The sequence below is a fragment of the Tinamus guttatus genome, unplaced genomic scaffold (assembly GCF_059628265.1).
Source record: "Tinamus guttatus ecotype Peru unplaced genomic scaffold, ASM5962826v1 Tinamus_guttatus_pri_ptg000056l, whole genome shotgun sequence".
Classification (NCBI taxonomy): Eukaryota; Metazoa; Chordata; class Aves; order Tinamiformes; family Tinamidae; genus Tinamus; species Tinamus guttatus.
In genome coordinates this window covers 4228852-4253743 of record NW_028288590.1, presented here as the reverse complement: position 1 = coordinate 4253743, position 24892 = coordinate 4228852, and the positions used below count along the sequence as shown (strand labels likewise).

The window sequence follows — 24892 nt, the reverse complement described above, 5'->3', positions numbered from 1 at the left end:
TAGAACATGATATAGCTAGTGATTTGGCCAGCACATGACAGTAGTTCTATTATTAGCTTGTCTTGCATGTGTTTAAGGCTGATACTTCAAACGTGACATTAAAAGGTCACAGATCAAAATTTGTTTTCTATTCTTGAGAAAATGCTTAGAAATGTGATTTTTTCTTATCTAAATTCAAGATTATTTCCTGCAGTGTAAGGGAAGTAGTCAATTTAAGGAAATTACCAGACATTTATAAATAGTATTCTAATACAGTTTTTTTCTAATAGAGTCTATAATCCATCTAGTTTAAGTTCACAGAAATTTATTGTGCTGATTTCTATTTAGAAAATAAATTATATAGCAATGAATTTTATGTAGAGTAATTTATACAGTACAGTTATTTTATACATATGAAAATTAAAGGACTAGATTCTTCCTTGAGAGAGTTTTATTCAAAAATTAAGTCTCTGAGTTAATTAAAAAAAAGGCACGTATTGCAGTAAGCCTGTATTCACTTGCATGAGGATAACTTTTTAAATATTTGGATGTGTGACTCCTTTATATTTTTCATTTGTGGGATTTTTTAAAGTATATATGCTGTGCTTAAGCACTTATACTTTCAGGGATTTTTCTCTAAGTGAGGCTACCATAACAATAAGTGTTTTTTCTGCTAAATTAGGATAGACTTAAAGTTTAGTGTTATGCTAGTAAGTTACTCTTTACTATTATTAAACGAATGTAATAAAAATCTTTTGCAGCTACAGTGGTTTTATATGCCTTTCCATAAGCTTTAGTTTTCACTAGGAATTTAAATATTTGATTTGTATGTTAATAATAAACATATTCTGAAGTTCATTTTATATCAGAGTGAATTTATTTTTTATTTCAAAAGTTGATATAGTAGTAAATAACTTAGGATATAAAAAATAAATTTTATTTATTTATTGGATCATATATTATAGGATCTGTTCTTTTTATTGCTGAAGTCACAGGAGGTTTAATGTTCAAATTTTCTCTAGGCATTTGTGTAATTTAGAAATACGCATATCTGAAAACTCCCTCTTTCACACCCTCTAAAAGCGCAAGAGGGGAAGAAAAAAGAAAAGCCCAGTTAACCTGAACAGTTGTAATAGTGTTATTATCTTTTTTCTCTTTTTTTTTAATTAACCATTTTGGAGATTATATATATACTGTCCTTGTGGTAGGAATACTTACAGGAATTACGATAAAAATGTAATGAAGCTAGTACAGAGTTGCCTCATGGTTTTTCTTTTTCATGGATATATATTTTAGAATTTGAGCCTCCAAGTTTGTACTGGGTTTATTGCTTTATTTATTTATCTTCATCAAGTTGACTATCCTTTTACAAATTATCTTTTGACCAAAATTATTAGTGATAGAAAGTTTAGTCATCTTCTCATCCTGCTTTTCTTTCTCTACACTCCTGCTCCTCTTTAATGGACGAAGCTTTTGCATTTGCTTCTTGTTTCATTTATTATCCTGGCTGCCTAATGGGCATTCTTGCTCCAGTTGATGGATGATGGTTACGAAGTTACTTCTTGTGCCAATTTTTAATCCTTCATAGTTCTTTCTGTTTGCTGAACTTTTTCTGGTGATTGGAGCAGAGGCATTTGAATCTTCTCCTCCGGAGTTCTCTGTTATCAGTTTTTCCTTTTCCCAGTTTCTTTCCACCTCATTTTGATTGTTCTTTGAAATAAATTTTTAGCTAAGGACAGAATTGATGACTTTAGTAGGATTTCAGAAAACATTTTCAGAGTAAGCAGCCCTATCTGTTGAAGTAGAAGGCTTGGAGCCATTTTTACACTTTTTTTCTCCCTCTAATAATAATAATAATAATAATAATAATAATAAAGTTAATAAACACCCAAAAGGAAATAAACAGTAGAGTCCTAACTTTTTAAACCAGTAATTTGTTTTTTCTTTACAACTCAGCAAAAACGAGAAAGGTTGCTGATTCAGAAAACCTGTGGTATTATAGTACAAATTAAAGAATGATTAAGCACAGTTCAGCTTCTTAGGTTATTTATTCTCCACTTTTTTTATTTGTATTCTGTTCTAGCATCTTCAAGTACTAAAGGCTCACATAAGTTCCTTCTCTTACGAGGTATTTACAAGTGAAGAAAGGCGTTTTTCTTTTATTAATTAGTTATAAAATCACCCTTACCCTAGCCTGGTTGCAGTAATACTTGTATAGTTAACTATTGTGGTTCCTTAGATCTGTGTTTGAGACAAGTGGCAATTTTTAGATATCTTTTGCGATACAGCAGGTGTTTCCTTTAAGTCGCTGATTTGGCATAACAAGGCTGCCTGCGGAGGCAGTTCTATTTTTGTCACCAGATAATTTTAGGTACTACTTACCATGCTCGTGTACGCTTACCAGTACATGTGTTTGACTTTGAAAAGCACATCTGCCCATGGACAAAAATGTGGGCAGTGCCTAGCATATTTGAAAAGCTTGTTGCCTTCATCGAAGGCAAAAATTGTTGGGTATTTATCTGTGCTTTATACTTTTCTTTTTTTTTTCTTTTTTTTTTTTTTTAGCTGTTTATATGGAAAGTCAGAATTTACAACATAGAATGTGTTGCTCTAACTTTCTTTTGCCAAAGCTTAAAACTCTTTTATATTTAAAATGCATTAGATTCATCTTAGGTCGTTTTTGTAAAGAATGGTTAGGAAGTTTTGGGGTTTATTTGTATTCTGTTCTAGGGGTTTTTTGGTAAATACCAAGATTGGAAGATATATCTTCAAATATCTAATGTTTTCTTTGGTCTTCTACCCTTTGCAAGGAAAATATGCTGTTGTATCATATGTTAACGTTTTGTCAAAATAACTGCCTGACATTCCAGTTCTTGAGTTAGTGCAGGTATAGGAGCCTCCATGTGCTTCTTCACGTGTTTTCAGAAATACTATCCAAAGATTGTGTCAATACATTCTCTTTTTAAATCCATTTAAAGCCTTTTTTTCTTTTTTAAACAACAGTTATACAGATATTTATAATTCTGTGTTTTCAACGCAGTGCTTTCTCTTTGATTCAGTTTTTATTCTTAATTTCAGATTTCATTCTTCGTAAAAGTACTTATTTTGATTTCTGTCTTTGCATCTTATTTGGTCCAAAGTTTGTAAAGCAATTAGAATGATGATTCACAACGCTGCAAAAAGTTAAGTTTATAAAATTTAATTTTTATAGAGCTAAGCCATGGAAGAAGTTGGAGAGGGATATTTAAAATACCTTGATTGCCTTCTGGATTCAGTCTGTCATTTTTAAACCTTTGAGCTATCCAGTGAAAAATTAAAGAGAATGGCTGGTCACTGAAGTAGAGGTTCTGGACATCCAGGTACAAGGATGTGGAACATCATGGACTTGGAAGTTTCCTCAGAATTATTGATACTTTCACTATGGGCTGTAAGAAAAATGTGTTGAAATGTGTTAAGTGTCTCTGCTGTAGACTCCTATCATGAATGTTTCATTAACCTACACCTAATACTTTTGTAGTGTGCATGTGCAACACGTTCACTTGATTTTCTTTTTTTTTTTTCTGTTTCAACATCCTGTCTTTACCCTTAGCCACTTTTCTGCTGCTTCTTCCAATATAAACACTGGTTTGTTCTGGTTAGAAGTGGGGGAAATGCCTCCTTCTTCCTCCTTAAAGCTTGTTTTTTATTGCTTGATCATTCTGTTTTACTTTGTGCAGAATGGAAAAGCTGAAATGTTAGTTATTTGGTAAAATTTTGGATTTTATTACCAAAAAAGATGAGAGATCTGCGGCTTATTTATATTTTAAACAGCAGCGAGATCAGTGTGTCTCTTAGCCCAGATTCTAAGTCCTGGTCTCAGACAGTTGGGATGCAATAAAATCGTTCTTCTCTGTTCTGACATCTCTACTTTGGCCATCTCTGTTTAAGATTTTGTTTAAGATTTTCTATGCAACTATACATAAGGATAATAGAAATAAATCCTAATCTCCCTTTATATTGGATGCTTGTTGATTTTTATCTATTCTTGTCTATGTCCTCAACTTTGAAACTAACTTCTGAGCATCGAGTGCATCATCTAGAATATATATCATAGAAATGATGACTGGTAAGCATGTTCAGAAAAAAAAGCAAGTGAGCAAAATCTAAAACAAAGAAAACAAATAATAAAAAAAGGAAAATAAACCCAGCAGAGTCCTCACTTCTAAGCAAAATCAAAATTCTGCATGAAAAAACATATGTTACTATTAATAATGTTTATGACGTTTAAAAACGGTTTCCTTTTAAATGTTATTCACAGCTGTAAATAACAAGCTCTCAAATTTGAAAATGATGTTTTTAAAAAAGAGTCAAATTGCATAATTTTTAGCGGAGGGTTTCTAAGTCTTGCTTTAAAAGGCATTTTTAACATTAATAAATGTCACAAGAAGATAACTGAATATAAACGTAATTGTTTTAGGATCAGAAAGAATAAAAGAGAAACCAAAGCTTCCTTCTTTAAGCTACCAGCAAATGATGTGCATGTTTATTGTCCAAATTATAGTGCGTACTTTGCAGAATGAAACTTTAACATCTTTCTATTCCTAATTAGCTTTCCTGTAACGACTGCTGTCTGTGACATGTCTTTCACAGATCCTCCTTTTACAGTTTTCTCTTTCTGCCTAACTGCTGTCCTTTTTTTTTTCTCTTTCTCTTTCCTGTATTCTTGTGTAGGCCTGACCAAAGATGGCAGTAATGAAAATATTGATTCCCTAGAGGAAGTCCTTAATATTTTAGCAGAGGAAAGCTCTGATTGGTTTTATGGCTTTCTCTCATTTCTCTATGATGTATTGACTCCTTTTGAAATACTAGAAGAAGAAGAGAGCGAAGCTGCAGATGACGTTGATGGTACGTCACAGAATGAAGGGGTTCAGGGAAAAAAGACTTGCGTTATTTTGGATTTGCAGAACCAATGACTGAGAGACTAATTTGATTGGCTTTCAAAAATGTCCACGAGGTCATCAGTCTTAATATGACAGGAATTTATGGTGTTGAGGGGGAACTCCTAAATGGATGCTTTAAACATTGAACTAAAATCAGCCATGTAATGTAGTTTCACTAGTTGAAGCCTTTCAGTGACTCTTCTATTTTTTTTTTGTGACCAGAAGACAAGTACTACACGGTTCTGTAAATACGTAGAATGAAGAGTGTATCAGCAGTCGAGTAGTTGATTTCTGTATGATTTTGCTTCAGTTGGTGCATTTTGTGCACAAAACTTACAAAACTAAATGTAATAACCTCTACTGTTAACAATATAATATTTGTCTTTCTAGCAAACATTAACCGCATTTTGTAACTGCCTTGATTGTAAAGTATCCTGGCATGACTTCATTATGTAAATATATATTTATGTTAGTCCTAAATTACAGACATGATAACAATAATTCTGCTATGATATATAATTTTAATAAATAACTTATTTTGTGATTTACTGATTTCTCAGATAAATGCTTTTTACCAGTTCAAATAATAAAAGCACTTCATTGAAAGTGTTTGAAAATTTTACAAAAAAAAAAACATTTTTAAGTTAGCCAGCATTTGTCGCATTCAGAAAATGGTATGTCGTTATATGGTTTGTTCCCACTAATTTGTCTGTTTTCAAAGTAAGTTTTCAGTCATATCTTTTTATAAAAAAGACTTTTCTGATTTTATTTCAGTCTTGACAAGGACTTTTCTGATTTTGTTTCAGTTTTAAAGATGGGCCTTTTATGAGAGTGAGAAGCTGTGATTATGTATTTCTTATGTAATGCTGAATATTAAAGATTAATTAGAAATTAGAATTTAATGTCGTCTATTTCTTCCTAAATTCAAAAATGTAATGGAGTTTTGCAAGGTTTAGCCCCCCACCTCTTTTTTTCTCCTATAAAACTGTTTTGGAGCAGTTGTTCCAAAAATATTTTGGTGAATTTTGTCTGCTATCATAAAATTACTGGCTTAGAAAGGTCAATTTTGTAATTGTGGTCTTCAATTTGTTTTGATTTCTAAAAGCTCTGAGCTGTCATTTCAATACATGAATACTGTACTCAAACAGTTTAATATTTACAATTGTACAAAATTATTTATAATAATTCCTGCTAATTTTCCTTAGTTTTGTATCCATTGTAAGGCTTATAATGAAGTCGGATGCAGTCTGAAATTTTAACCTGTTATAATTTAAACATTTTTTTTACTTGCTTTTGCATGGCAGTTTTAAAGCAATTTAATATGCATGTTCAAAAAAACAATCAAATACAAGATGGTCTTACCTAATCTTATAGAAAAACAAAAAGAAAGGCAAAAAAAATACTGTTGTATGGTATATGCAGAGCAGAAATACTGCTCAAGATGAGGTGCTGCTCATTTGAATCACAGGAAATATCAATCACATTTTCTTTCAACTATTTAATAATTATGATTGTTAAACACATAACATTAATAACACATAACTTGCATGTTTCCTAATCTGGGAGAGATGAGACATAAGGTTAAAAAATCATACACATTATAAAAAATACATGCTGGTAGGTTTCTGGAACATAATTAAGAAGTTTCTTGTTTCTTAGCAAGTGGAAGAAACTTGCAGAGTATTTGAGACCTAGGAAATTTGAGACCTAGGAGAACAAGTTTTTTTTTTTTTTTTTTTCCCCTCTCCATTTTGCCTGTTACTTCTTTTTTTTTTTTTCTCCCCTCTCCACTTTCCTCCTACCTTCTCCAGAGTATAGTATTTTTGCAGAAAAGTTTGCTATTATTCTCCCGCTTAATAGTTAAATTCTTATAGATGATGACTATGCTTCCAAAGTTTCCATTTTTTTTTTCATGTTTTTATGTTGGTTGTTACGATGGCAGGAAGCTCTTGACTAGTAAGGGTGGTAATAAGATTCAGATGAATCCTTAGTTATATGAGTGTGGAAGTTCTGCAAAGAAGGCAGTTCAGTAACAAAAAGGATATACCAATAAGCAAAGGAATGAAATGATTGAAGTGAATTGTTTTTTCCAAGTTCTCGCAAAATTTATTTAAAATTGATAGAATTGAAATCTAGATTTTTTTAATAAGATTTGTACCTTCTATCAATGACGTAAAATACACTGAACCTACTAATGTTTTTACATTATGTCCAAACAACTGTAAAGTTGATAAAAATTAAAATAATTTTTAAAGGCAAAGCTGCTGTTTTCTATCACTCTGTTTTTGTATGAAAACTTAGTGTAGAAGAAAATTAGTAACAAGCAGGAAATGTTTTTAATGAGGAAAATACAGCATTTAAATCATAGGATCTTACTAGTTGTAGATAATAAAGAATGAATATTAAATAATTTATATGAATTTGATCACAAAGCTCTTATTAGATCATTAGTTACCTTCATATTCCTCACAAGTCATTTAAATAAAATTTTACAGAGTTACAGAAGTAGATGTCTTTTAAAGAAGTAAAATATGTCTTTTAAAAAAGAGTTGTATTCTTCTACTGTGGCCAGTGTGTAGGGTGCTTTGCTCTGCCCTTTTCCAGTGTTGGTAAATCTTTTAACTGCCAGTCTTGAGCTGAGTTAACAACCTTCCAAACAAATGCTGCGTTAACCTGTGGAACAGAAGCTTTTGCTTGCTTTGTTGTGTTATTAATATAAGCAATTTATAGGACAAAAATACATACATAGACATGAAATGGCTGAGAATTTGTGGAAGGTTTGAACCCCAGATTTCTGTGACCACCTTCAACAATATTCAGTTAGACAGTAAGAGGGTTTTTGCATGAAAAAATATAACACTCATAAAGCAACTTAGAATTCAATAGAATAAACAGAAAAGCGTTTGCATATCTCTTGAAGTTGTTATTGCAAGTACTTTTTGCAAGAACTTTTTTTTCTCAAAAAGCTCTTGCTTTTTGAGTTTGTTCAATCTCTCCCTTTTGAAATTTGTTTCAAATTCAGCATTGCCATCTGTAGGTTTCATTGCATATTAATTCAGTGTTGAAAATTAGTCTCCGGTGACTGACCTTAGAATAAATCAAGTTTTTATAAAAATTGCTCCTGCAGGTTATTGTTGGATGGAGAGGGGTAGAAGAACAATTCATTGAAGCGTTAAGAGAATTTTCATTTCAGTTCCTAAGAGTTAACGTTTAGATAGGAAAATCAAAAATGTATTTTAAATGTGACTTAATTAGAGTGGTCAGTATGGCAGCTCTGGCCGACCAAGGCAGAAGACTTGCTTACTGTCCCCTTATACCTTTCATATCAGATGCAACATATGTCTGTGACTTAACTTCAGATATGAAAATGATTTCTGCCAGTTCAAACAAATTGAAAGAAACCCTCAAACCCAAAATGTAAAGCTTCTCCCTGCTATTCAGTTAACTGAACAAAGAATCTCCTTTCTTTCAGCATAAATTCTCACCAAATATTGCTGCATTTCATAAATTTTAAAGCAAATGGTTCAGTTTCTTTTAGTTCAAAGGCCTTGGTTTAAAAAAAATAAGCAACCCATCCTTTAAAAAATCCTTTCTCTCAGTTGATCCTGTGTCTCCAATTCAGATTTTCCTTCTAAATTTATGCAGTTAAATAAGATATTTTAGAGCAAGGTAATGAGAATGGATCAAGATTTTTTTTTTTTCTTGCAATTTTTATGCTAGCTGTGTGAATTACAAAGCTGTCTTCCATTTGGGAGGATTTGGGAGGCTTGATATGCCTGGCAATATATAGAGAGGTAACAAGTTAAAATCAATTTAAGGTAAGTGGCTTCTTGACTTCTGTGAGCAAGTTATTTTGTTCAGCAGAACTTGAGCAGAACACTAACCCAGTGTAGTATATTATATAAATGCAATAGTAATAATTACTGTGCAGGTGCATACACAAAGAATCCCAACTTTTTTGCCTTGCAGTTCTGGAGAAGGAAAAAGAGCGGGGAAAAGAGGAAAGGCTGGTTGACATCAGCTTCTGCTTAAAGATTTATATTTGATTCCTTCATTCCTTGATTTCAACATTTTTGTTATTTTCCTGGGTGATGAAGGAGATTTTGTGATTAAAAAAAAAAGTAAACCCTAATAGCTCATGGGAAGCTTGCTGGTGGAATAGCATCTTTGCACTGTTCTCACCTTTGGAGGATCTCATGATTTTTAAGGCAGCAGTCTGAACAGAAACCCTAAAGTTTAAAGCTTTGAGACTCTTTCTGTTCTGTTATCCATGCTGTGATGCACAAATTATTGAAGGGTAGCATGCAGGGTACCCTGTCTGTCAGCAGCTTTGTGCTGTCTTTGGGCACGTGTATTTCCCACAGTAAATGTGAAGTAGCCTCATCCTTTTCACATATAGATGGATAAACCACCTTAAATTGACTTACATTTACTACATGATGTTGCAAGGGTTTAGGCAGGTGTAGGTGTTGTGGTGAAATTGTTATATAGAAATTTGTTCATGTGTCAAAGCCTCTGAATAGGAAAAATAGTAAAGAAAAAAGTGTTCAGCGTTACTAAATGAAGAATATAAAATTTGAACAAGCAAGAAACAACTTCAGATTTCTCAGTTTAAAAATATGTGACTATAAACTGACAATATTTTTGAGATAGTGTCTAAAAAGATTGTGTTTTGTGCTATCCTTTTTTTCTGATTAAAATTAGTATTCATATTCTTTTGAGAGGAAAATGGAGGAAGTAACTGGATTTTCTTGCAGAATTAGATTGCTTGGTAATACTCTTAAGTTTCAAACAATCAAGTTAATGGCAGAAAACTTAGGAAATATCTTAAGAATTATGGAATAATAACCACTTGGATATGAACAAGGGGTGTTTTGTATAGCTTTTTAAAGTATATCTTCGGAAAATGCTAGAGAAAATATGTTAACCTGATCTCTGTTTTTAATGCATTGGCTCAAATGGCATTCGTCTTTGTCATTCTTCTACACTTATAAATTTCTATAGATTTCTTTTCATTGCTAAGACCAGATTTTTTTTTATTTTTTTATTTTATTTTTTTTACTGCATAATCTAGTAGGGAAAAAAAGGAGGAGGAATTTCTAGAACTAGTAGGAGCTAGGAAAACTGGATCAAAAAGGTCTTATGGTGCTTGAACTGTAACTCAGAATGAGGGTCTGTGAGTTCAGTTTTGCGACTCATAAAATACAGTCTATTGGTTTATATGCCCAAGGGGCTACAAGAGCCTCGATTTTTGCCAATGAGCTTACCCAAGTGCCACGTTTTTTAGAGATTACATTCCCTAGATTGTTGCCATTTTGGAAACTTTACCTGGTTTGCACCTACATCTTGTTTCAGGCAGGTTGGGATTCAGAAATGAGATTTTCCTATATTGTAGCCATTTTACGGATCAAGCCTGACAGATATTAAGGTGAATAGTCTTGTGATTATTGCGTAATTAAGATTTTGAAACACATTATTCTACAGCAAATAGGTCCATTCATTTTAAATTACAATACAAAAAAGCATTGATGGGTTGCCGAGCATCTTAATGATATTCATTGTATAAAAATAATGATATTCATTGTACTGAAAGTAGATTAAAATTAATTACAGTTTGTCTGAATGTTTATTAGCAAATGAAAGATCAATAAGCAGTGATCTACGTATTTTATAATCTGCCTTTCAATATAGGTAATGTATTTCTATACATTATTTTTTTACATTGTTTCAGATATCTGTATGTTAATGTTTATGTGCAAAAATCGATTAAAAATTGTGTTTATTTTTAGAGTTTATCTTCAATTTCCAATAACATTTCATTTTGCTATGAAAAAAGAGGTTACTGGGAGAAAGCTTAGATACGGTTTTGTCCTCACTAGCGCCATGGATTTTACTGTTTGTTCCTGCATTGTTGAATGTAACGTGACAAAAAGTGGGATTCTGTTATTCCTTTTATATAAAGAGATGGTTTGTTTGCTGATAGTTGCACATATGTATTGCTCTGTATTTCATCAGTTCTGATGATCTGTGGAACAAGAGCTCAGCAAGACTTTAATATCACAGACTGAGTTTGTAAGAAAACTAATTATGAGAGTAATTATTATTTTTCTTTTTTTAGCCTGGCAACCCATTTTAGAAAAAAAATGGGCAATAACGTCAGTGTTCATAATTTGGAAAGATATAAGGTAGAAATTAAATGTAGCTTGATCACAGTGTCATTTTTAACATGTGAAATTAAATATATGATTTTTAATGTAGTTTTTTAAAGCATAAATGTTGAGGTATATTGATACCGTTCAGGCATCTGTGTACTGCTCTCTGGGAGTTTAAATTCAAGATACAGATGTCTGATGTAGAAGCCTGGTATGTCTGGATCAGAAGCCTAATTTTGGAACATGTGAATATCTTAATTTGTTTGTCAAAATGATATATGAGTTAATGTATTTAGCAAATCTTGTGTTATCTTTTAGTTAGTTTTCCTATAGCAAACCACATAATTTTTAGGGCTAATGTAGTTGTGCTTAGAGCATTTAGGTCTTAAAAATTATGTCAGTGTGATAGTAATAATCCAGAATCTTTGTGATACTAGAAGGATGAGGCTAATTATCATTTATATTTTCGGGAAGGCTTTTACTTAATTCATACATCCTTTTCCACAAGTTGCTGAATGACCTCATTTTTTGTTAGATAAAGGGGAAAGAGGGCAGTCAGTATCTTGCAATCTTTGTCTGGAGAGTAAGGCCTATTTTAAGTAAAAGTTTTAAGGAAAATAGTAAAGTATATCTACTGAAATGAAATTGTAGCTGCTTGTTGGGATATGAGCAATAACTTTGACAAAACACATGTTTTTATTGGACATAGTATTTAAACTGCTAGAAATAGAAATGAAAATAAAACAAGATTTAAATATATTCAGTGATGTGGCATAAAGGAAATATTCTCCCCTCCTTTGCTGTCTATATTCTGAATTTTCCTTCTTAATTTTGAGTTTTATTCATGTCTATTTTTATAAAATATAGATTATAATTCATTTGCAAGAAAAAAATCACTTATAAAGAGATTACAAACTTTATATATTTATTAAGTATATATAAAATTATATAGAAATACAGGTTGATGGATTTGAGGGAGAACTGCTGCAATACCTACCAAAGGAAGCAGTTGGGATAGCGGTAATAATAGCTTGGCATGATGCTGCGTGGAGAGAACTCCACAAAATGGAGAGCTGAGGGAGCTGGGCCTGTTCAGCCCAGAGAAGAGAAGGCTGAGAGGGGATCTAATCAGTGTCTATAAGTACCTCAAGGGAGGCAGTGAGGAGGATGGTGATGGCCTCTTTTCACTGGTGGCCACCAACAGAACTAGAGGAAATGATCAGAAACTGAAGCATCCAAAGTTCCACAGGAACTTAAGGAAAACATTTTTAACAGTGAGGGTGACAGAGCCCTGGAACAGGCTGCCCAGAGAGGTTGTGGAGTCTCCTTCTCTGGAGATCTTCAAAACCCGCTTGGACGCAGCCCTGTGCCACGTGCTCAAGGTGACCCTGCGTGTGCAGGAGGGTTGGACTAGATGACTTCTAGAGGTCCCTTCCAACCTTAAGCATTCTGTGATTCTATGAACTAAGCTGACTCTGAAGAGTTCCATAAGCTCCTAGACTTGTGTGCAAGCAAGTGGGGGGTTTGCCTAGGTGAGTTGCCTTGCGTCTCGGTACCTGCTTGCTTCATTCTTAACGAGCAAACATTTGATATCTCTCCATTGTGTGGTGCAAGGTAAAGGTAATTTTCTACCTGACAGATCTGAAAATGTTGTATCATGGCTTTGAACATCACAGGGATATATTCATAACCTGTTTCCATTTTACAACATACCAGGTGAGGAGCCAGGAGGGGTAGCCAAGAAAAAAACTAAAGTCAAAGGTATTTTAATATTATTTTTGTCAGTGAACCTTATCAGATATGATGTCTGAAATGCATGCGTGTTGCAAATAGGCATTGAAGGTTATAATAATGTTTACTAATATTAGCTGTGTTGGCTAATTATTGTCTGACGAAACAAGCTGATGAAACAAGCTATTATTCACTCTATTTTGCAGTATTTATTTTTTACTGGTTATAATTTAATGGCAACATGAGTGCTTTCCTAATTAGAGATTCTTTTTTAATTTGTGAAACATTTTTGCAACAGTTTTTTTTGTCTTATAAGCATTTAATGTTTACTTCTTATTCTGTTTGGGGAAAAAAAATCTGAATCTTTTAGCCAAATGCTCTTTTAGTTATCAAAGCACTCAAAGCACTATTATCATCTGGTAATTGGATTTGAGTACCTTAATTTCTGCTTAAGTCTGCACTTGGATAGTTTCATCCATTTCTTTCTCATGCAAGGAGAAATTTAAGTAAAGTTAAAGTTACTATTTCAGGTACTCCTTGACTTTTAAGATGTGCTCAGTTATCTTCACACAGCATGTTCCTATATAAAGAGTGTTTGTGCTTTATTAAACACATATAGGCTAGCAAAAAAAAAACAGTATGGAATAGAAGTATGTGAAAAATACTATTTTTGTTCATAATACAAAGTGACATTAGAGAAAAAATATATCTGCTGCGGAAAGCTCTCATGTTCATCTGAGTTTTTCTTAGCATCTTTGCATGCAACTTGAAGTTTTCAGCTTTTGTTCTGCATTGTTTGCCATGAATTGGTGAAAGCTGTGCATTTCCAAGAGTTTAATAAATATATCATTTAACAATTCGTTCCTGTGCTTTGGCTTATTTTTCAAAGAAGATGCTTGGTACGTGATTGAGGAACTGTTGTGATATATTTCCAGATGATTTATGTTTATAAAACAAGAACAAAAAAAGAAAGAAATATGATTTTCACTGTGTGAGTGAATTGTTAACACCACCAAAACATTGCACAGCTGTTAGAGGCAGCTGTTGAGAATTGTTATCACTTTACTGCTCTTTGCCTGAACTAACTATAGTTGGCCTCAAAAGGGTATTTGTCTAAACACAAACACCTATTTTAGATTTCAAATCCTTATTGATTTTTTTTTTAATTAAGGTAATGTATTACTTTTTTTTTTTGAAAGTAACTACAAATATCGCATGGAGATAGTTAGTGGAAAGTTTTCTAAACTTTATTAAAAGTAAAAAGTTGCTTACTATTGGTGGTATTGTGACAATATTTTTAAATAGTGAACAAAGTGGAAGTGAATAAATGAACTTTTAGATTTCAAGAATGCTGTCCTGACTTTTTTGTTGGTATGTTATCTAGATACTACATTACAGCCAACTGAGTAATATAACTTAAATAGAGAAGTTCAAGGCATGTAATACAACCAGCATGGATTGAAAAGCAAAAATAAAGCAAAAATATGAGAATTTATTATTATTACTTTGATTTTATTGAATATGACTAAGCCAAATTAAACAATTTTTTTACTGTTGATTTAATTCGACAAGATATTGTTATTTCTTAATAATTTTGCATTTGCACTTATATATATATATATATATATATATGTACACACACATATGTTTACAGATACATATAAATACATTTCAACTTTTGGCATCATCTGTAGGTATATAACACTTTCATTCATTGTTCTAGTAAGTTGAAAAAATTGTGAAGAATTTTTCCTTAGAATATGTTCTTGATTTTTCAAGGCCTTAAAATGGTCACACCAATATCAAAGATTCAAAATATGATGTGATTTTCATGCTTATTGACAAAACTGTGGTTAGCATTCTCTAGAAGTTAAGCAAGAAAGTAAGATAATAGAGGCGTATTTTTAGTAGTTAAATGCATTATTCAGATGCAGTTACAGTAAGTTAAGGTTATCGAATGGCTGCATGGTGTGAGCTATTGCTAAAAGTTAAAGCTGATTGGTTTAAATTGCTTAAAGCTTAAGTAGTTAAACGAACACATTTAAATTTGTATTTAACAAACCATACACAAAAAAAAATCAAAGCATGTAGATAGTTGCTCATAAAATATATTCTGTGATTTAAAATGGTTCTCTTACTGAACATTTCCCCCTTTTTTAAATGAAAAACAAAACAAAAAAAGTAAAAGAAGCAATTAAAGAACCAGTCAAGAAAATAAAGGAGAAACAGGATTCCAAGAAGGATGAAATCAAAAATGAGGAAGAAAAAAAGAAGGCCAGAAAAGGAAAAGATGCTGCTGATCGAAAGGACAAGAAAACTGTTGAGATGGATAAACTAAAGAAAGATTCTGACAAGGTTAAAAGAGACAAAGGAAAGGAAAAGGTAAAAGGCCTAGACAAAAATGTCAAATCCAAGGAGACTACAAAAAAATCAGCTACTGAAAAGGCTGGTACTACTCTGGCGGGAAAAGGCAAAGAAGCAAAAAAGATAGCTAAAAGTCCATCCAAAATTTCTGAAAGCTCAGCAAAGGAAGATAAGAAAGAAAAGAAATAATCAGAATTCCAGTTGCGCTAAGTAGGAATAGATCTGATGGATGAGAAATTCAGTGTATTAATAGGTATATGAGAAATGCGACAATAAGAAAATTATGTTTTGTAGAAATGATAAGTGGAAAGAAAGGTTATGTATAATTGCTTTTTGAAAATTGGTACACATGTTCTGGCATTGTAAACAAAAAGCAAAATGACTGCTGTGAAATATGTTCATATGCTAATGTATCCTGGGTCACTGTACATGTATTCGTAACAGAAATACCAGATTAATGGCAGTTACTTTTAAGCATACTCTCAATCTACATCTGTTTTTTTTGTTTGTTTGTTTGTTTGCTTTGTATGAAAATGCTCTTTTCTTGGTATGGGGCTAAAGTGTAATGTTGCGTATCAAGTATAAGTTTAAGGGCGAACGAGGATTACCTGGACACATGCAGTGAAAATCCATGAGATTTTTTTCGTTTCCCAAAAGCAGAGAATTAGTGGAATGTATTGTCATGAGATAATAGTAAGGAAGTGTAAATTCTAGGAAAACTCATAAAACTATTTCAAAGTTGGTCTGAATGCCTGTGTAGCATTGCATTTAATTGTATGACTTCAAGGTGTACACAAACAAGGTGGTACTACACTGCCTTTATGCATCCTGTGATAGTATATTCTGGTTTTTTTTTTTTTTTTTTTTTTGGTCTGAACTATCAACTTTTCAGTTTACTGTAGCCAAATTTTCCAAATAATTCAACTGTTCAAAATCAGAGTCAGATTTTTCAGTGCTCTTTCATTAATAGCAGTCTTCCACTGGAAGCTTCTGGTGAATACTTGTAAAAGTGAGACCATTGCACTATTATGGATAATTATTGGGTTTCATTCCTATTTAAAGAAGAGTGGTATTCTTTTATTACTGTCTTCAGGTTGAACTTGATTAGAGCTTCTTTTTTACAGCTATTAAGATCATTTTCTTCAAAAAACACTTTCCAAGTACATGACACTTCTGTAAGCAATCTCCTATGTTAATTTGCTGTTATACCCTCTATATTTTTAGCAATAAGAAGTGATTTATCCAGCAGTCTAATTGGAATGTATAGGAAGTTACAAAACGTTTCTTCAGAAGGATTTATCCTTCAGTATTTTATTGAATTTATAATTGCTTTCTTGTTTGTTGAGGAAAGGAATATTTTCTAATTTTACTAGACAAATACTGTTGCTTATTTTGTTGAAACATTAGTTGCCCAATAAAGTTACAAAAGATTCAAAACAAAATTCGTGATGATAGCTGAAGATTCTTTTACTATAATATTGCGGGATTTTTTAAAAGAAAAACAGTGAGGTAGATATTGAGCTCATGCATGTGAATGGTTGTAAGATAATATTCTGTTCTCTGTTCTGCCTCAATTTTCAGTATAAAACTGTTGACAGCACATATATGTGCATAGAGCACATGAATACCTGCCTAAGATGCTTTGATCCCTAAGGTTAAAAGATGTGGTAATGGGGTAAGATACAATCTGATTCTTTGACAGGAAACCTTTTTTAAAAATGGATTAAATAACAGCTATAACTAGTAGTACAGTACTTAGATAATTGAAAGATTTGATGTACTGAGCTATTTGTCAAATGCTTACACATGTGGTAGGAAGGGGAAAAGATATGTTTTATGAACGTTATACTGCTGAAAGCATTATTTGTTTGTCAAAGAAAATATTGTTACCTTCAGGAATCGTATTTCTTAAATGCACTTGTGTAATGAGTTTTAATTTTTAAGTTTCAGCAATGATAGAGATGTGTTTATTCATATTTGCTCTATTTGGTGTTAAGGTACATGTTTGATAGGTGAACATTAATATCATAGTCGTTCTTAAGGGGGGAGTGGGGAGATACCATGTTTTCCTCCACTTTGTTTTCCTCTCTAACTTGGCAGAAATTGTAAATATCTGGAGAGTGAAATTTGGAATGAATTTCTAATTGTTGTGTATTCATGTATGACCCAAAGTCTGTCTGGTCTTAAAATAGTTTGTTTCTCAAAAACATTTCTTTTGAGCAGCACTGTAGGCTATACAGATAGGCACATAATAAAATGAGATTTTTGCCTGGACATTTGTTGTGCTGTTGCCATAATCTCTGTGAAGCATTATTGTGATCCAGATAATATGGCAAGTTACCACCTAAACTCAAAAAAATGCACCAAAAGTAAAAATAGAGTGTAACTTCATATCCGATGAAAGAGTATGTTTCAAAAAAGTATGTGAGATAGCATAGGTTTGCATAGGAGACAGCAAGGAACACATATTTTATAGCTGATCTATAAAGCGTCAAAGCCAAAGTCACAAATGTGCAAGGTAAACAAAGAAAAATTTGCTAGTCTCTTCTTACCTTTTATGCACTGTAAGTGCTGGCTTGTTCTGAAGGCCTGATTATCTTGGGAAATGCTTTGAATGATATAAAAAATATCATTCAGCAAAAACCTTATGAAGCAGAGAAAATGGTTAACCTTAAAATGGGTGTGGGTTATCAGAGGATAGAGCCACAACTTATTTGAAAATGTGGATATTGTAAGCTGGTGATTTGTGTGTGTGAAAGTAGGATGGATGTTTTTCTTCTCTTCCGGATTCTGAGAATGTGGCATTAAATAATTAGCTGTTTCCCCTCTATTCTGTATTCAAAGCTGATTAGAGAATGAAGTAACTTGTTACTCTTTTAGTCATTAATATTAGTGCAGCAAAAGATGAATGGAAGTTTTGCCTAGGAATATTTTGAATTTTTTTCTAATGAAACAGGAGAAAATTGGCAAAGAAGAAAGATGTCAATATGGCTTTTTTTTTTTTTTTTTTTTTTTTTTTTTTTTTTATAATCCAGCTTGTGATCTTGACTCTATAGTAGTGGGCTCCTAGGTAAGATATTTTAAAAATATATTCAATTTAGTTTAGGTAATACAAAAAGCGAAACTAGAATTAATTCATTTTTCTCCTGTTCACATGTATTGGATAGTGAATATATGCTTTTCACAGTCTTTAAAATAATAGCATCTCTATAGTTTACACAAAAGTATTTTGAGATACACTAGTCATATCTGTAGTGAGATATACCTGACTTAGCAGAAACTTTATGATATATGTTTTAAGAACTTTAGTGCCTTGAAGTACAATGCTTATGGTGTTTCACGTACAGTTATTTCTACCAGTCTTGGCAGCAGCAGAGTGCTCATTATAGTTAGCTTCTTTTACTATTATTATAATTCTTTTCATTCAAGTGATTTCTTTGAATTTTACTCTGAGAAATCAGTTCTTTTCATTTTGTTTAGTTTTATTTGCTTTCTCCCCGGCTCCTGAGGAGGAACGCTGTTTCTTTATTTTAGAAAATAACTTAGTTAACCTCACAACTCGTATAAAATCAAATATCAGAAAACCATCCTAGAATCACAGGAGAATTCAGTTTGGAAGTAACTTCAAGAGGTCAGTAGTCCAGCATCCTACTGAAAGCAGAGTCTACTGAGAGATGAGACCAGGGTACTCTGAGCTTTATCTCGTACGATCTTGAAAACCTCGAAGGATGGAGCCTGTACAACATTTATGGACAGCCTGTTCCACTGATTGACTGTGCTCACAGGGAAAAACTTTTTCTCTATATCTGTCAGAACCTGTCTTGTTTAAATCTTGCTTCAATCCTTCTTAAGGATAACAGAAAAGAGGATTAGGCTAACATCAATAAGTTCTTCTTGAGGATGCGATGTCTTAGGCTGTGGCATAATCTCTCAAGCTTTTCACTGTGCTTTCTGAAACTAGGACAGTAAATGAGAAATAATGACCATCTTAATATTGGGCAGATATTTATCTAAGGTTACCTTTATCTCTTACCTTGGTGTTGATCATTATTGTTGTTGCTTTCTTGCTTTTCATTATGTTTTCATCCAGAAAAGACTTAGTGGTATAAATAGCAAGCATCTTATTGGCAGAATCTCAGGAGTTAAAGGAAATGAGACAGAGACTAGTTAATATTGAAGACAAAGTTAGAGCTAAAGGTTTCTTTACAATTTCCTATGTATTTTGTGCTTGTACTTAATTAATCCTATGTATTAAATCTTGGAAGGACTGATGATCTCGATCACAATGAGCAGGATATTGTAAAGAACAAGGCAATTATTCATAAAAAATATACACTAAAAAAAAGAGATTGTGAAGGATTTTTTCTCCAAGAAGATAAACCAATTGCTGCATATTCTTCTTATAAATCTGAACAGAACATGAAACTAGCTTAATAATTGCTTAGTTTCTTTGAATTAGACACAGCTGCTAAAAATTCCATCTAGTTTTTCTCATTTTTGTGGGGATCTTCAAAATATATATTTGTGTATTATATGAATATACTTTAGTCTTTTTGTACATTTTTGTACATTTTATCAATATGGCCCTGTAGTAATGATTGATTGTTTGGATATCTTTTGAAGTGTTTAATGTGAAATATTTTTTCCTTTGTGATTGAAATAATTGAAACAAGATTGTCTCTTTCTTGATATATAATTGAATGAAAACAAACAAACAAAAAAAACTCTAAAGTTAACTTTATAACTGAAAAATGCAGGCCTTAAAGAAAGATCTGTCCCAGCACAGACAACATCATCAGACTCCGAGGACACCATTCACCCTGCTGAACAGTTTGTCAAATCAGGTAAGGTCCCTGCACCAAAGATGAAACAAGAGACACACTGTTTCATTTGAACTATATTTGCCTCTTCATTGTGGTGTTTTTCCTTTGGGTAGAAATATAAATCTTTCATGCAATTGCTTTTATGTGGTGTTCTTTCTGGGTGGCCCTGCGTGTGCAAGGGGGTTGGACTGGATGACCTCTAGAGGTCCCTTCCAACCTTAAGCATTCTGTGATTCTTTCTGCTGTAGTTTATTTAGTGGGAGTCACTGCTGGTAACTTTGTGTAAATCATCTGCCACTGAAAGTTGGTAGGTTATATGCTGAGAAGGTATTTGTCTGAGCTCTCATGGATACCAATGGAACAAGATCACATCAGATAATTTTATGCTGGAGTACAGTTGTGATTATAATATATATGCAATGATATACCCAGTTATTCATCATAACAGCACATTTCATAAAAATTGATTTTTCTTTTTGAATTATTCATCTTCTTGGGAAAAAGCAGGTGAAACAATATTACCATTTAATAAATTTATATATTGCATACATTTATTTATTTATTTATTTATTTTGTGTTTGTTCATAAAATCACATCCCAGGTTGGCTCCAGTTAAGCAGATGAAAAATATAGAAGCTGTTGTAAAACGATCATTGTCATTCCCAATTAAAAGCAAAATTGATATGAGAAATTGTGTAATTTTAGTGATAGCACTATTCTCATTTTCTAAATTGGTTTAACAACAGTGGAAAATTGTCTTGTTATTGTTGAATTCAAGTACTTTTGAAGTTTTATATTTTTAAACTAAAATTAGAAAATAGAAACACTAAGGTTATTCAGCGTTCACTTTTCTTCAAAAACGTTTGTCATGAACAGAGTAAACTTGATGCCTACGGTTGAAAATCACTTAAAAAAAAATTAAAAGGTGTTTAAAACATTTTTAAATATTTTTAAAACATTTTTTAGAAAGGTAAAATTTATTAGGTTCAAAAACAGTTCCAGTAAAGATAATTCTACATGGTAGCTTTCAGGTATGTAGAATGCGTTTTAGTGTTATTCAGGACTATTATTTTCCAGTACTTGGAAGAAGGGTATGTTACTAGATGGTTATATGAACCTAAGCATGATAACCCACAAAAGTGGAGCACATATTTAATAAACTAAAATGCAGAATCTATTTTTAAAGCCTTGAGTTGCTTATTGCTTATAAAATACATTCAATTTAAGGTGTTATTTCTATGTGTTTACATAACTGGTGCCATTACAGACCTTTATTTCAAAATACAATTGTGATTGTTTTTACACAATGAAATTACTATTGAATTTCTTGATGTTAATTTTAGGACATTTATATGAAGGCAGCACTTTACTGATTCCCATGGTGTTCTGGACTTGTTTATTAAGTGATGTTCACTTGGCCCTGAAATGAGTCTGGAATTCCTGCTGCGGTGAATTGCCTGGAGAAGTCCTTACTGTTGGAATGCTAGTATCTTTTCTTCCTGCTTACTAAATAACCAATCCTCCACTTATGAAAATGACTGTTGTCAAATTATGGCATGCTAGTGCTTCTGCCTAAATTGTAAGAATATAATGAATGGAAGTGTTAGTAAAATATTGCTCGGGAGAGAGTCCTTGAAAGGAGTGGTTATCTGAAGTAATGGCATTATTGCTGCTGAGGAAGATAGGGATAGGAAGATAGGAAGATGCTGAGGAAGGCATAGAACACCCATTGTAAGTAGCTGCAAGTAGATTCTTTCAGTTCATCTTTAGGCATTTTATCAGGAATCTCCACTTTTGCAAGTGGAGAGTAAACAAAACCAAAAGATCTCTGTAGTGTATGGGTTGCAGGGATTCGTGAAATAAAACTGTACAGAACATGGAATGAGACTACAAAAAGCTGCAAATCATGAGCGAATGTATAGACTTTGTCCTTTGCACTTATCTCTGCTGCAACTTGTAATCCTTTCAGAGCACAAGAATGCTGAAGTAGAATTGGAAGAGGAAATTCACTCTGTTCTTCACGAAGCTCTGCATTTGCAGTCTGGTATGCACTAACACTTAGAAATCATTGAAGAATTTATAAATACAGGATAGACAGATCTTAAAATTCTATTTTTGATATGCACTTGAAATTCTTTTGCTTGCCCAGGAAGTCCTAATAAATAGATCTATAATTCCCAAGAAAAAGTTATCAATTTAGTAAGCGAATTCTATTGCTGTGCCCTATTATTCAAGAGTTATTGGGAAACGGTAGTTCATATCACTCAGTTTACAAGATCTTACTCAAAATATACACTTGCAAGTATGAATAAATGGAGATGTTTTTAATGTGTTTTTCCCCATAAATGATTGTGCCACTGCCGAGGAAGTTTAGATATTCTGAAATTATACTGCTGTAAGGGGCAGATGTTTTGTCTGCCCCTGTCCCCTTCAAGGAGTAGCTGAAAAATATTAAAAAGCTCAATATTACTGGTAATAAAATATACCAAAGAGTTGGTATTCTTTAACAGTCTGTATTATTAATTAGGAGAGAGACATGAAGATGTACATGAGAGCGTACATGACCACTGGAGAGCAGGGGAAGACAAACATGACGAAGCTTTTGGAACTCCTGCCGCGGATGACTTACATGGAGAATTAGAGAATGAAATTTCAGAAGCATATGAGTTGCCAGACTCCAGTCAGAAAGGTATCTGAGAAACTAAACCTAATTCAGGTTACATTTTGGCAGAAATAAGGACAGACAAATGGAAACACGTCTTCTTAAGAACTTAATCATCAATATTAATTTTTACTTGTTTTAGATATTTGGCAAGATCAACCACTGTAAATACCACTTAGCAAATAAATATCAGTCAAAATAGGGTATTTTATTATCATGTGTTTTGACATGCAGATAGTTTTTCTCTTATGGGTTTTTTGGCTTTCAACCAAAAAGAAATTGTGCTTCAACTGCATTCCTTACCCAAATAGAAAAACTTTTAAAATATCTGTATGGAGTCTGCTTCTGAGCTTGTTAGTTCATAAAACTATTAAAAGTATATACCAACAGCCGTTTGTAGACCGAATGCTATTAACTGTGGGGGAAGTCCCAGTGAGAACATAAACAGCTATATCCTGCTGCCCCAAAGCCTTAGCAGTCTGAAGCAAACATAAAATATTAAAGCACACCACCTAGTCTGAAAAAAAGGGAAAAAAGTAGGAAAAGTATTTTAGGGAAAAGTATTTCTGAGAAGATGCTTTTATCTGAAGTACTGAAAATTTTGTATACTAAATTTGTTAAACTTTTTGTTAATTTTTAACATGATTATTCACTTTTGCCCTCTTAATGTATTTTATTTTGTTTAAATTTACAGTTTTGTGCAGGTGGATTTTAAAACATTATGCTTGAATTATAGGGAACAGAATATTCTGGAGAAAGTTGTCTTTTTTTGAGCGTATAGATATATATGTGTGTCTGTGTGCGTGCATATATATCTATATATTCACACTCAGCATTACCTGTATTTTTTTTCTTTCAACCTATAAAATGTCTTTACGGCATGAAGAAATTTGCTTATAATGCCTGATTAGAAATTTGACTCTATCTTTCCGTAATATTTTGTTATGCAGATGTTATGCAGCATCATATATTGAATTACATATTTACACATTTTTTAAAAAATTATTTGTCTCTCAGACATTGATGTTTTAGCAGATGACCTTGGAGCAATAGAACCGGAAACATACGAAGTTCCAGGTACAATTCAGTTTTCTCCAAACTCTGCTATACTGATTTTATGGGTGTTTTTCTTGTCATCAGCCAGATATTTGTCTTCTTACTGGACACCTTGCTGTCATCTTCTGCAGGCATATTTTCTACCTGGACTAATAGTTTCTGCATGACCAATTATATTATCAAAGAGTCAATCAGCACTAAATGCTTCCTAACGAACTATGCTTGTACTGGCTTCTATACATCCTAATTTATGTTAATGTTTTATGGAATTTGGCCTGGATTAAACCAATAAGCATCCTTCATGCTGCACTTGATACCATATAGGAATTTTCTTTCTTTTGTTTCATTAGTGCCTCTCTCCCTGCAGTTTTATTATCAAATCTAAAACATAAAAAGACAGCTCTGTTTAGGAACTTTAAACAGATATCACAGTGTTTTATTGTCTGAAAAGTATTTTCTTCTGCATATTACTAGTTCTCTATAGTCCTCAAGCCTCTTCCATTGGCATCAGATATTGATTTTGTTTTGGACTAGGCCTCGTTGGCTAAATGATAGTTCTGGATTTTGCAGCATTGCGTAATGCCAAATAAGTCAGAAAATAATTTTGTTTCTGTTAAATACAGCTAATACAGCTTGGTTCCATCTTTGTGAGAGATTGCTGCATTCCAGATACCAATTTGGAATTTGTGCTGCTACACTTCAAAAGAAAAAAGAGTAGTCGCTGTAACTCTGGTACTGCGTGTTAAGTGTGGTGCATCCTATTGAATATAGTTACAGCATCTCAAATAATTGCAAGCACAGCAGAAAAGAATCTAAATTCCTTAGCCAATCTATGAAAAGTAGTAAATTGCCTATTTCTGTGCTGCTGTTAAATGAATGTAAATATTTTTCCAAGCCTGTTTTCTGGCTACCGTAGGCACTGGCTGTAGATAAGCACTAGTGATTCTTTCTGTACATTAATAATGATGCTACTTCAGAGTTTGGGGGATTAGGGAAAATTATATTTTGGATTCGTATTAAAAGAGCCATTCAAAAATGTTCCTAGCAGCTCATGGCTTTCATAGTTCTAGTATTTTTACTGTTTATAAGGTTTTAAAAGGTCAGTTTTCAACTAGATACATACCACAGAGCTACTTTCAACTGTTGGAAAAATCGTGAGTAGGAAATAAAATAGTAGAATATTAAAGATGTATCATTTTTTAATTT

General features: G+C 32.6%; 1 protein-coding gene across 3 annotated transcripts in view; it reads left to right on the top strand.

Annotated features, from left to right (window-relative positions):
- ASPH (aspartate beta-hydroxylase) overlaps window positions 1-24892 on the top strand; it is a 100575-nt gene that overhangs the window by 19110 nt on the left and 56573 nt on the right. For 2 of the 3 annotated variants that reach the window (XM_088540171.1, XM_088540172.1), the window contains exon 5: window positions 4690-5100. In XM_088540171.1, the coding sequence (XP_088396297.1) occupies window positions 4690-4931 (242 nt within the window). In that variant the 3' untranslated portion in view covers window positions 4932-5100. Of the gene's footprint in view, window positions 1-4689; window positions 5101-19902; window positions 19990-21937; window positions 22013-22495; window positions 22658-23647; window positions 23708-24892 lie in introns of those variants that run through there. The other variant, XM_088540173.1, reaches the window with a different exon arrangement.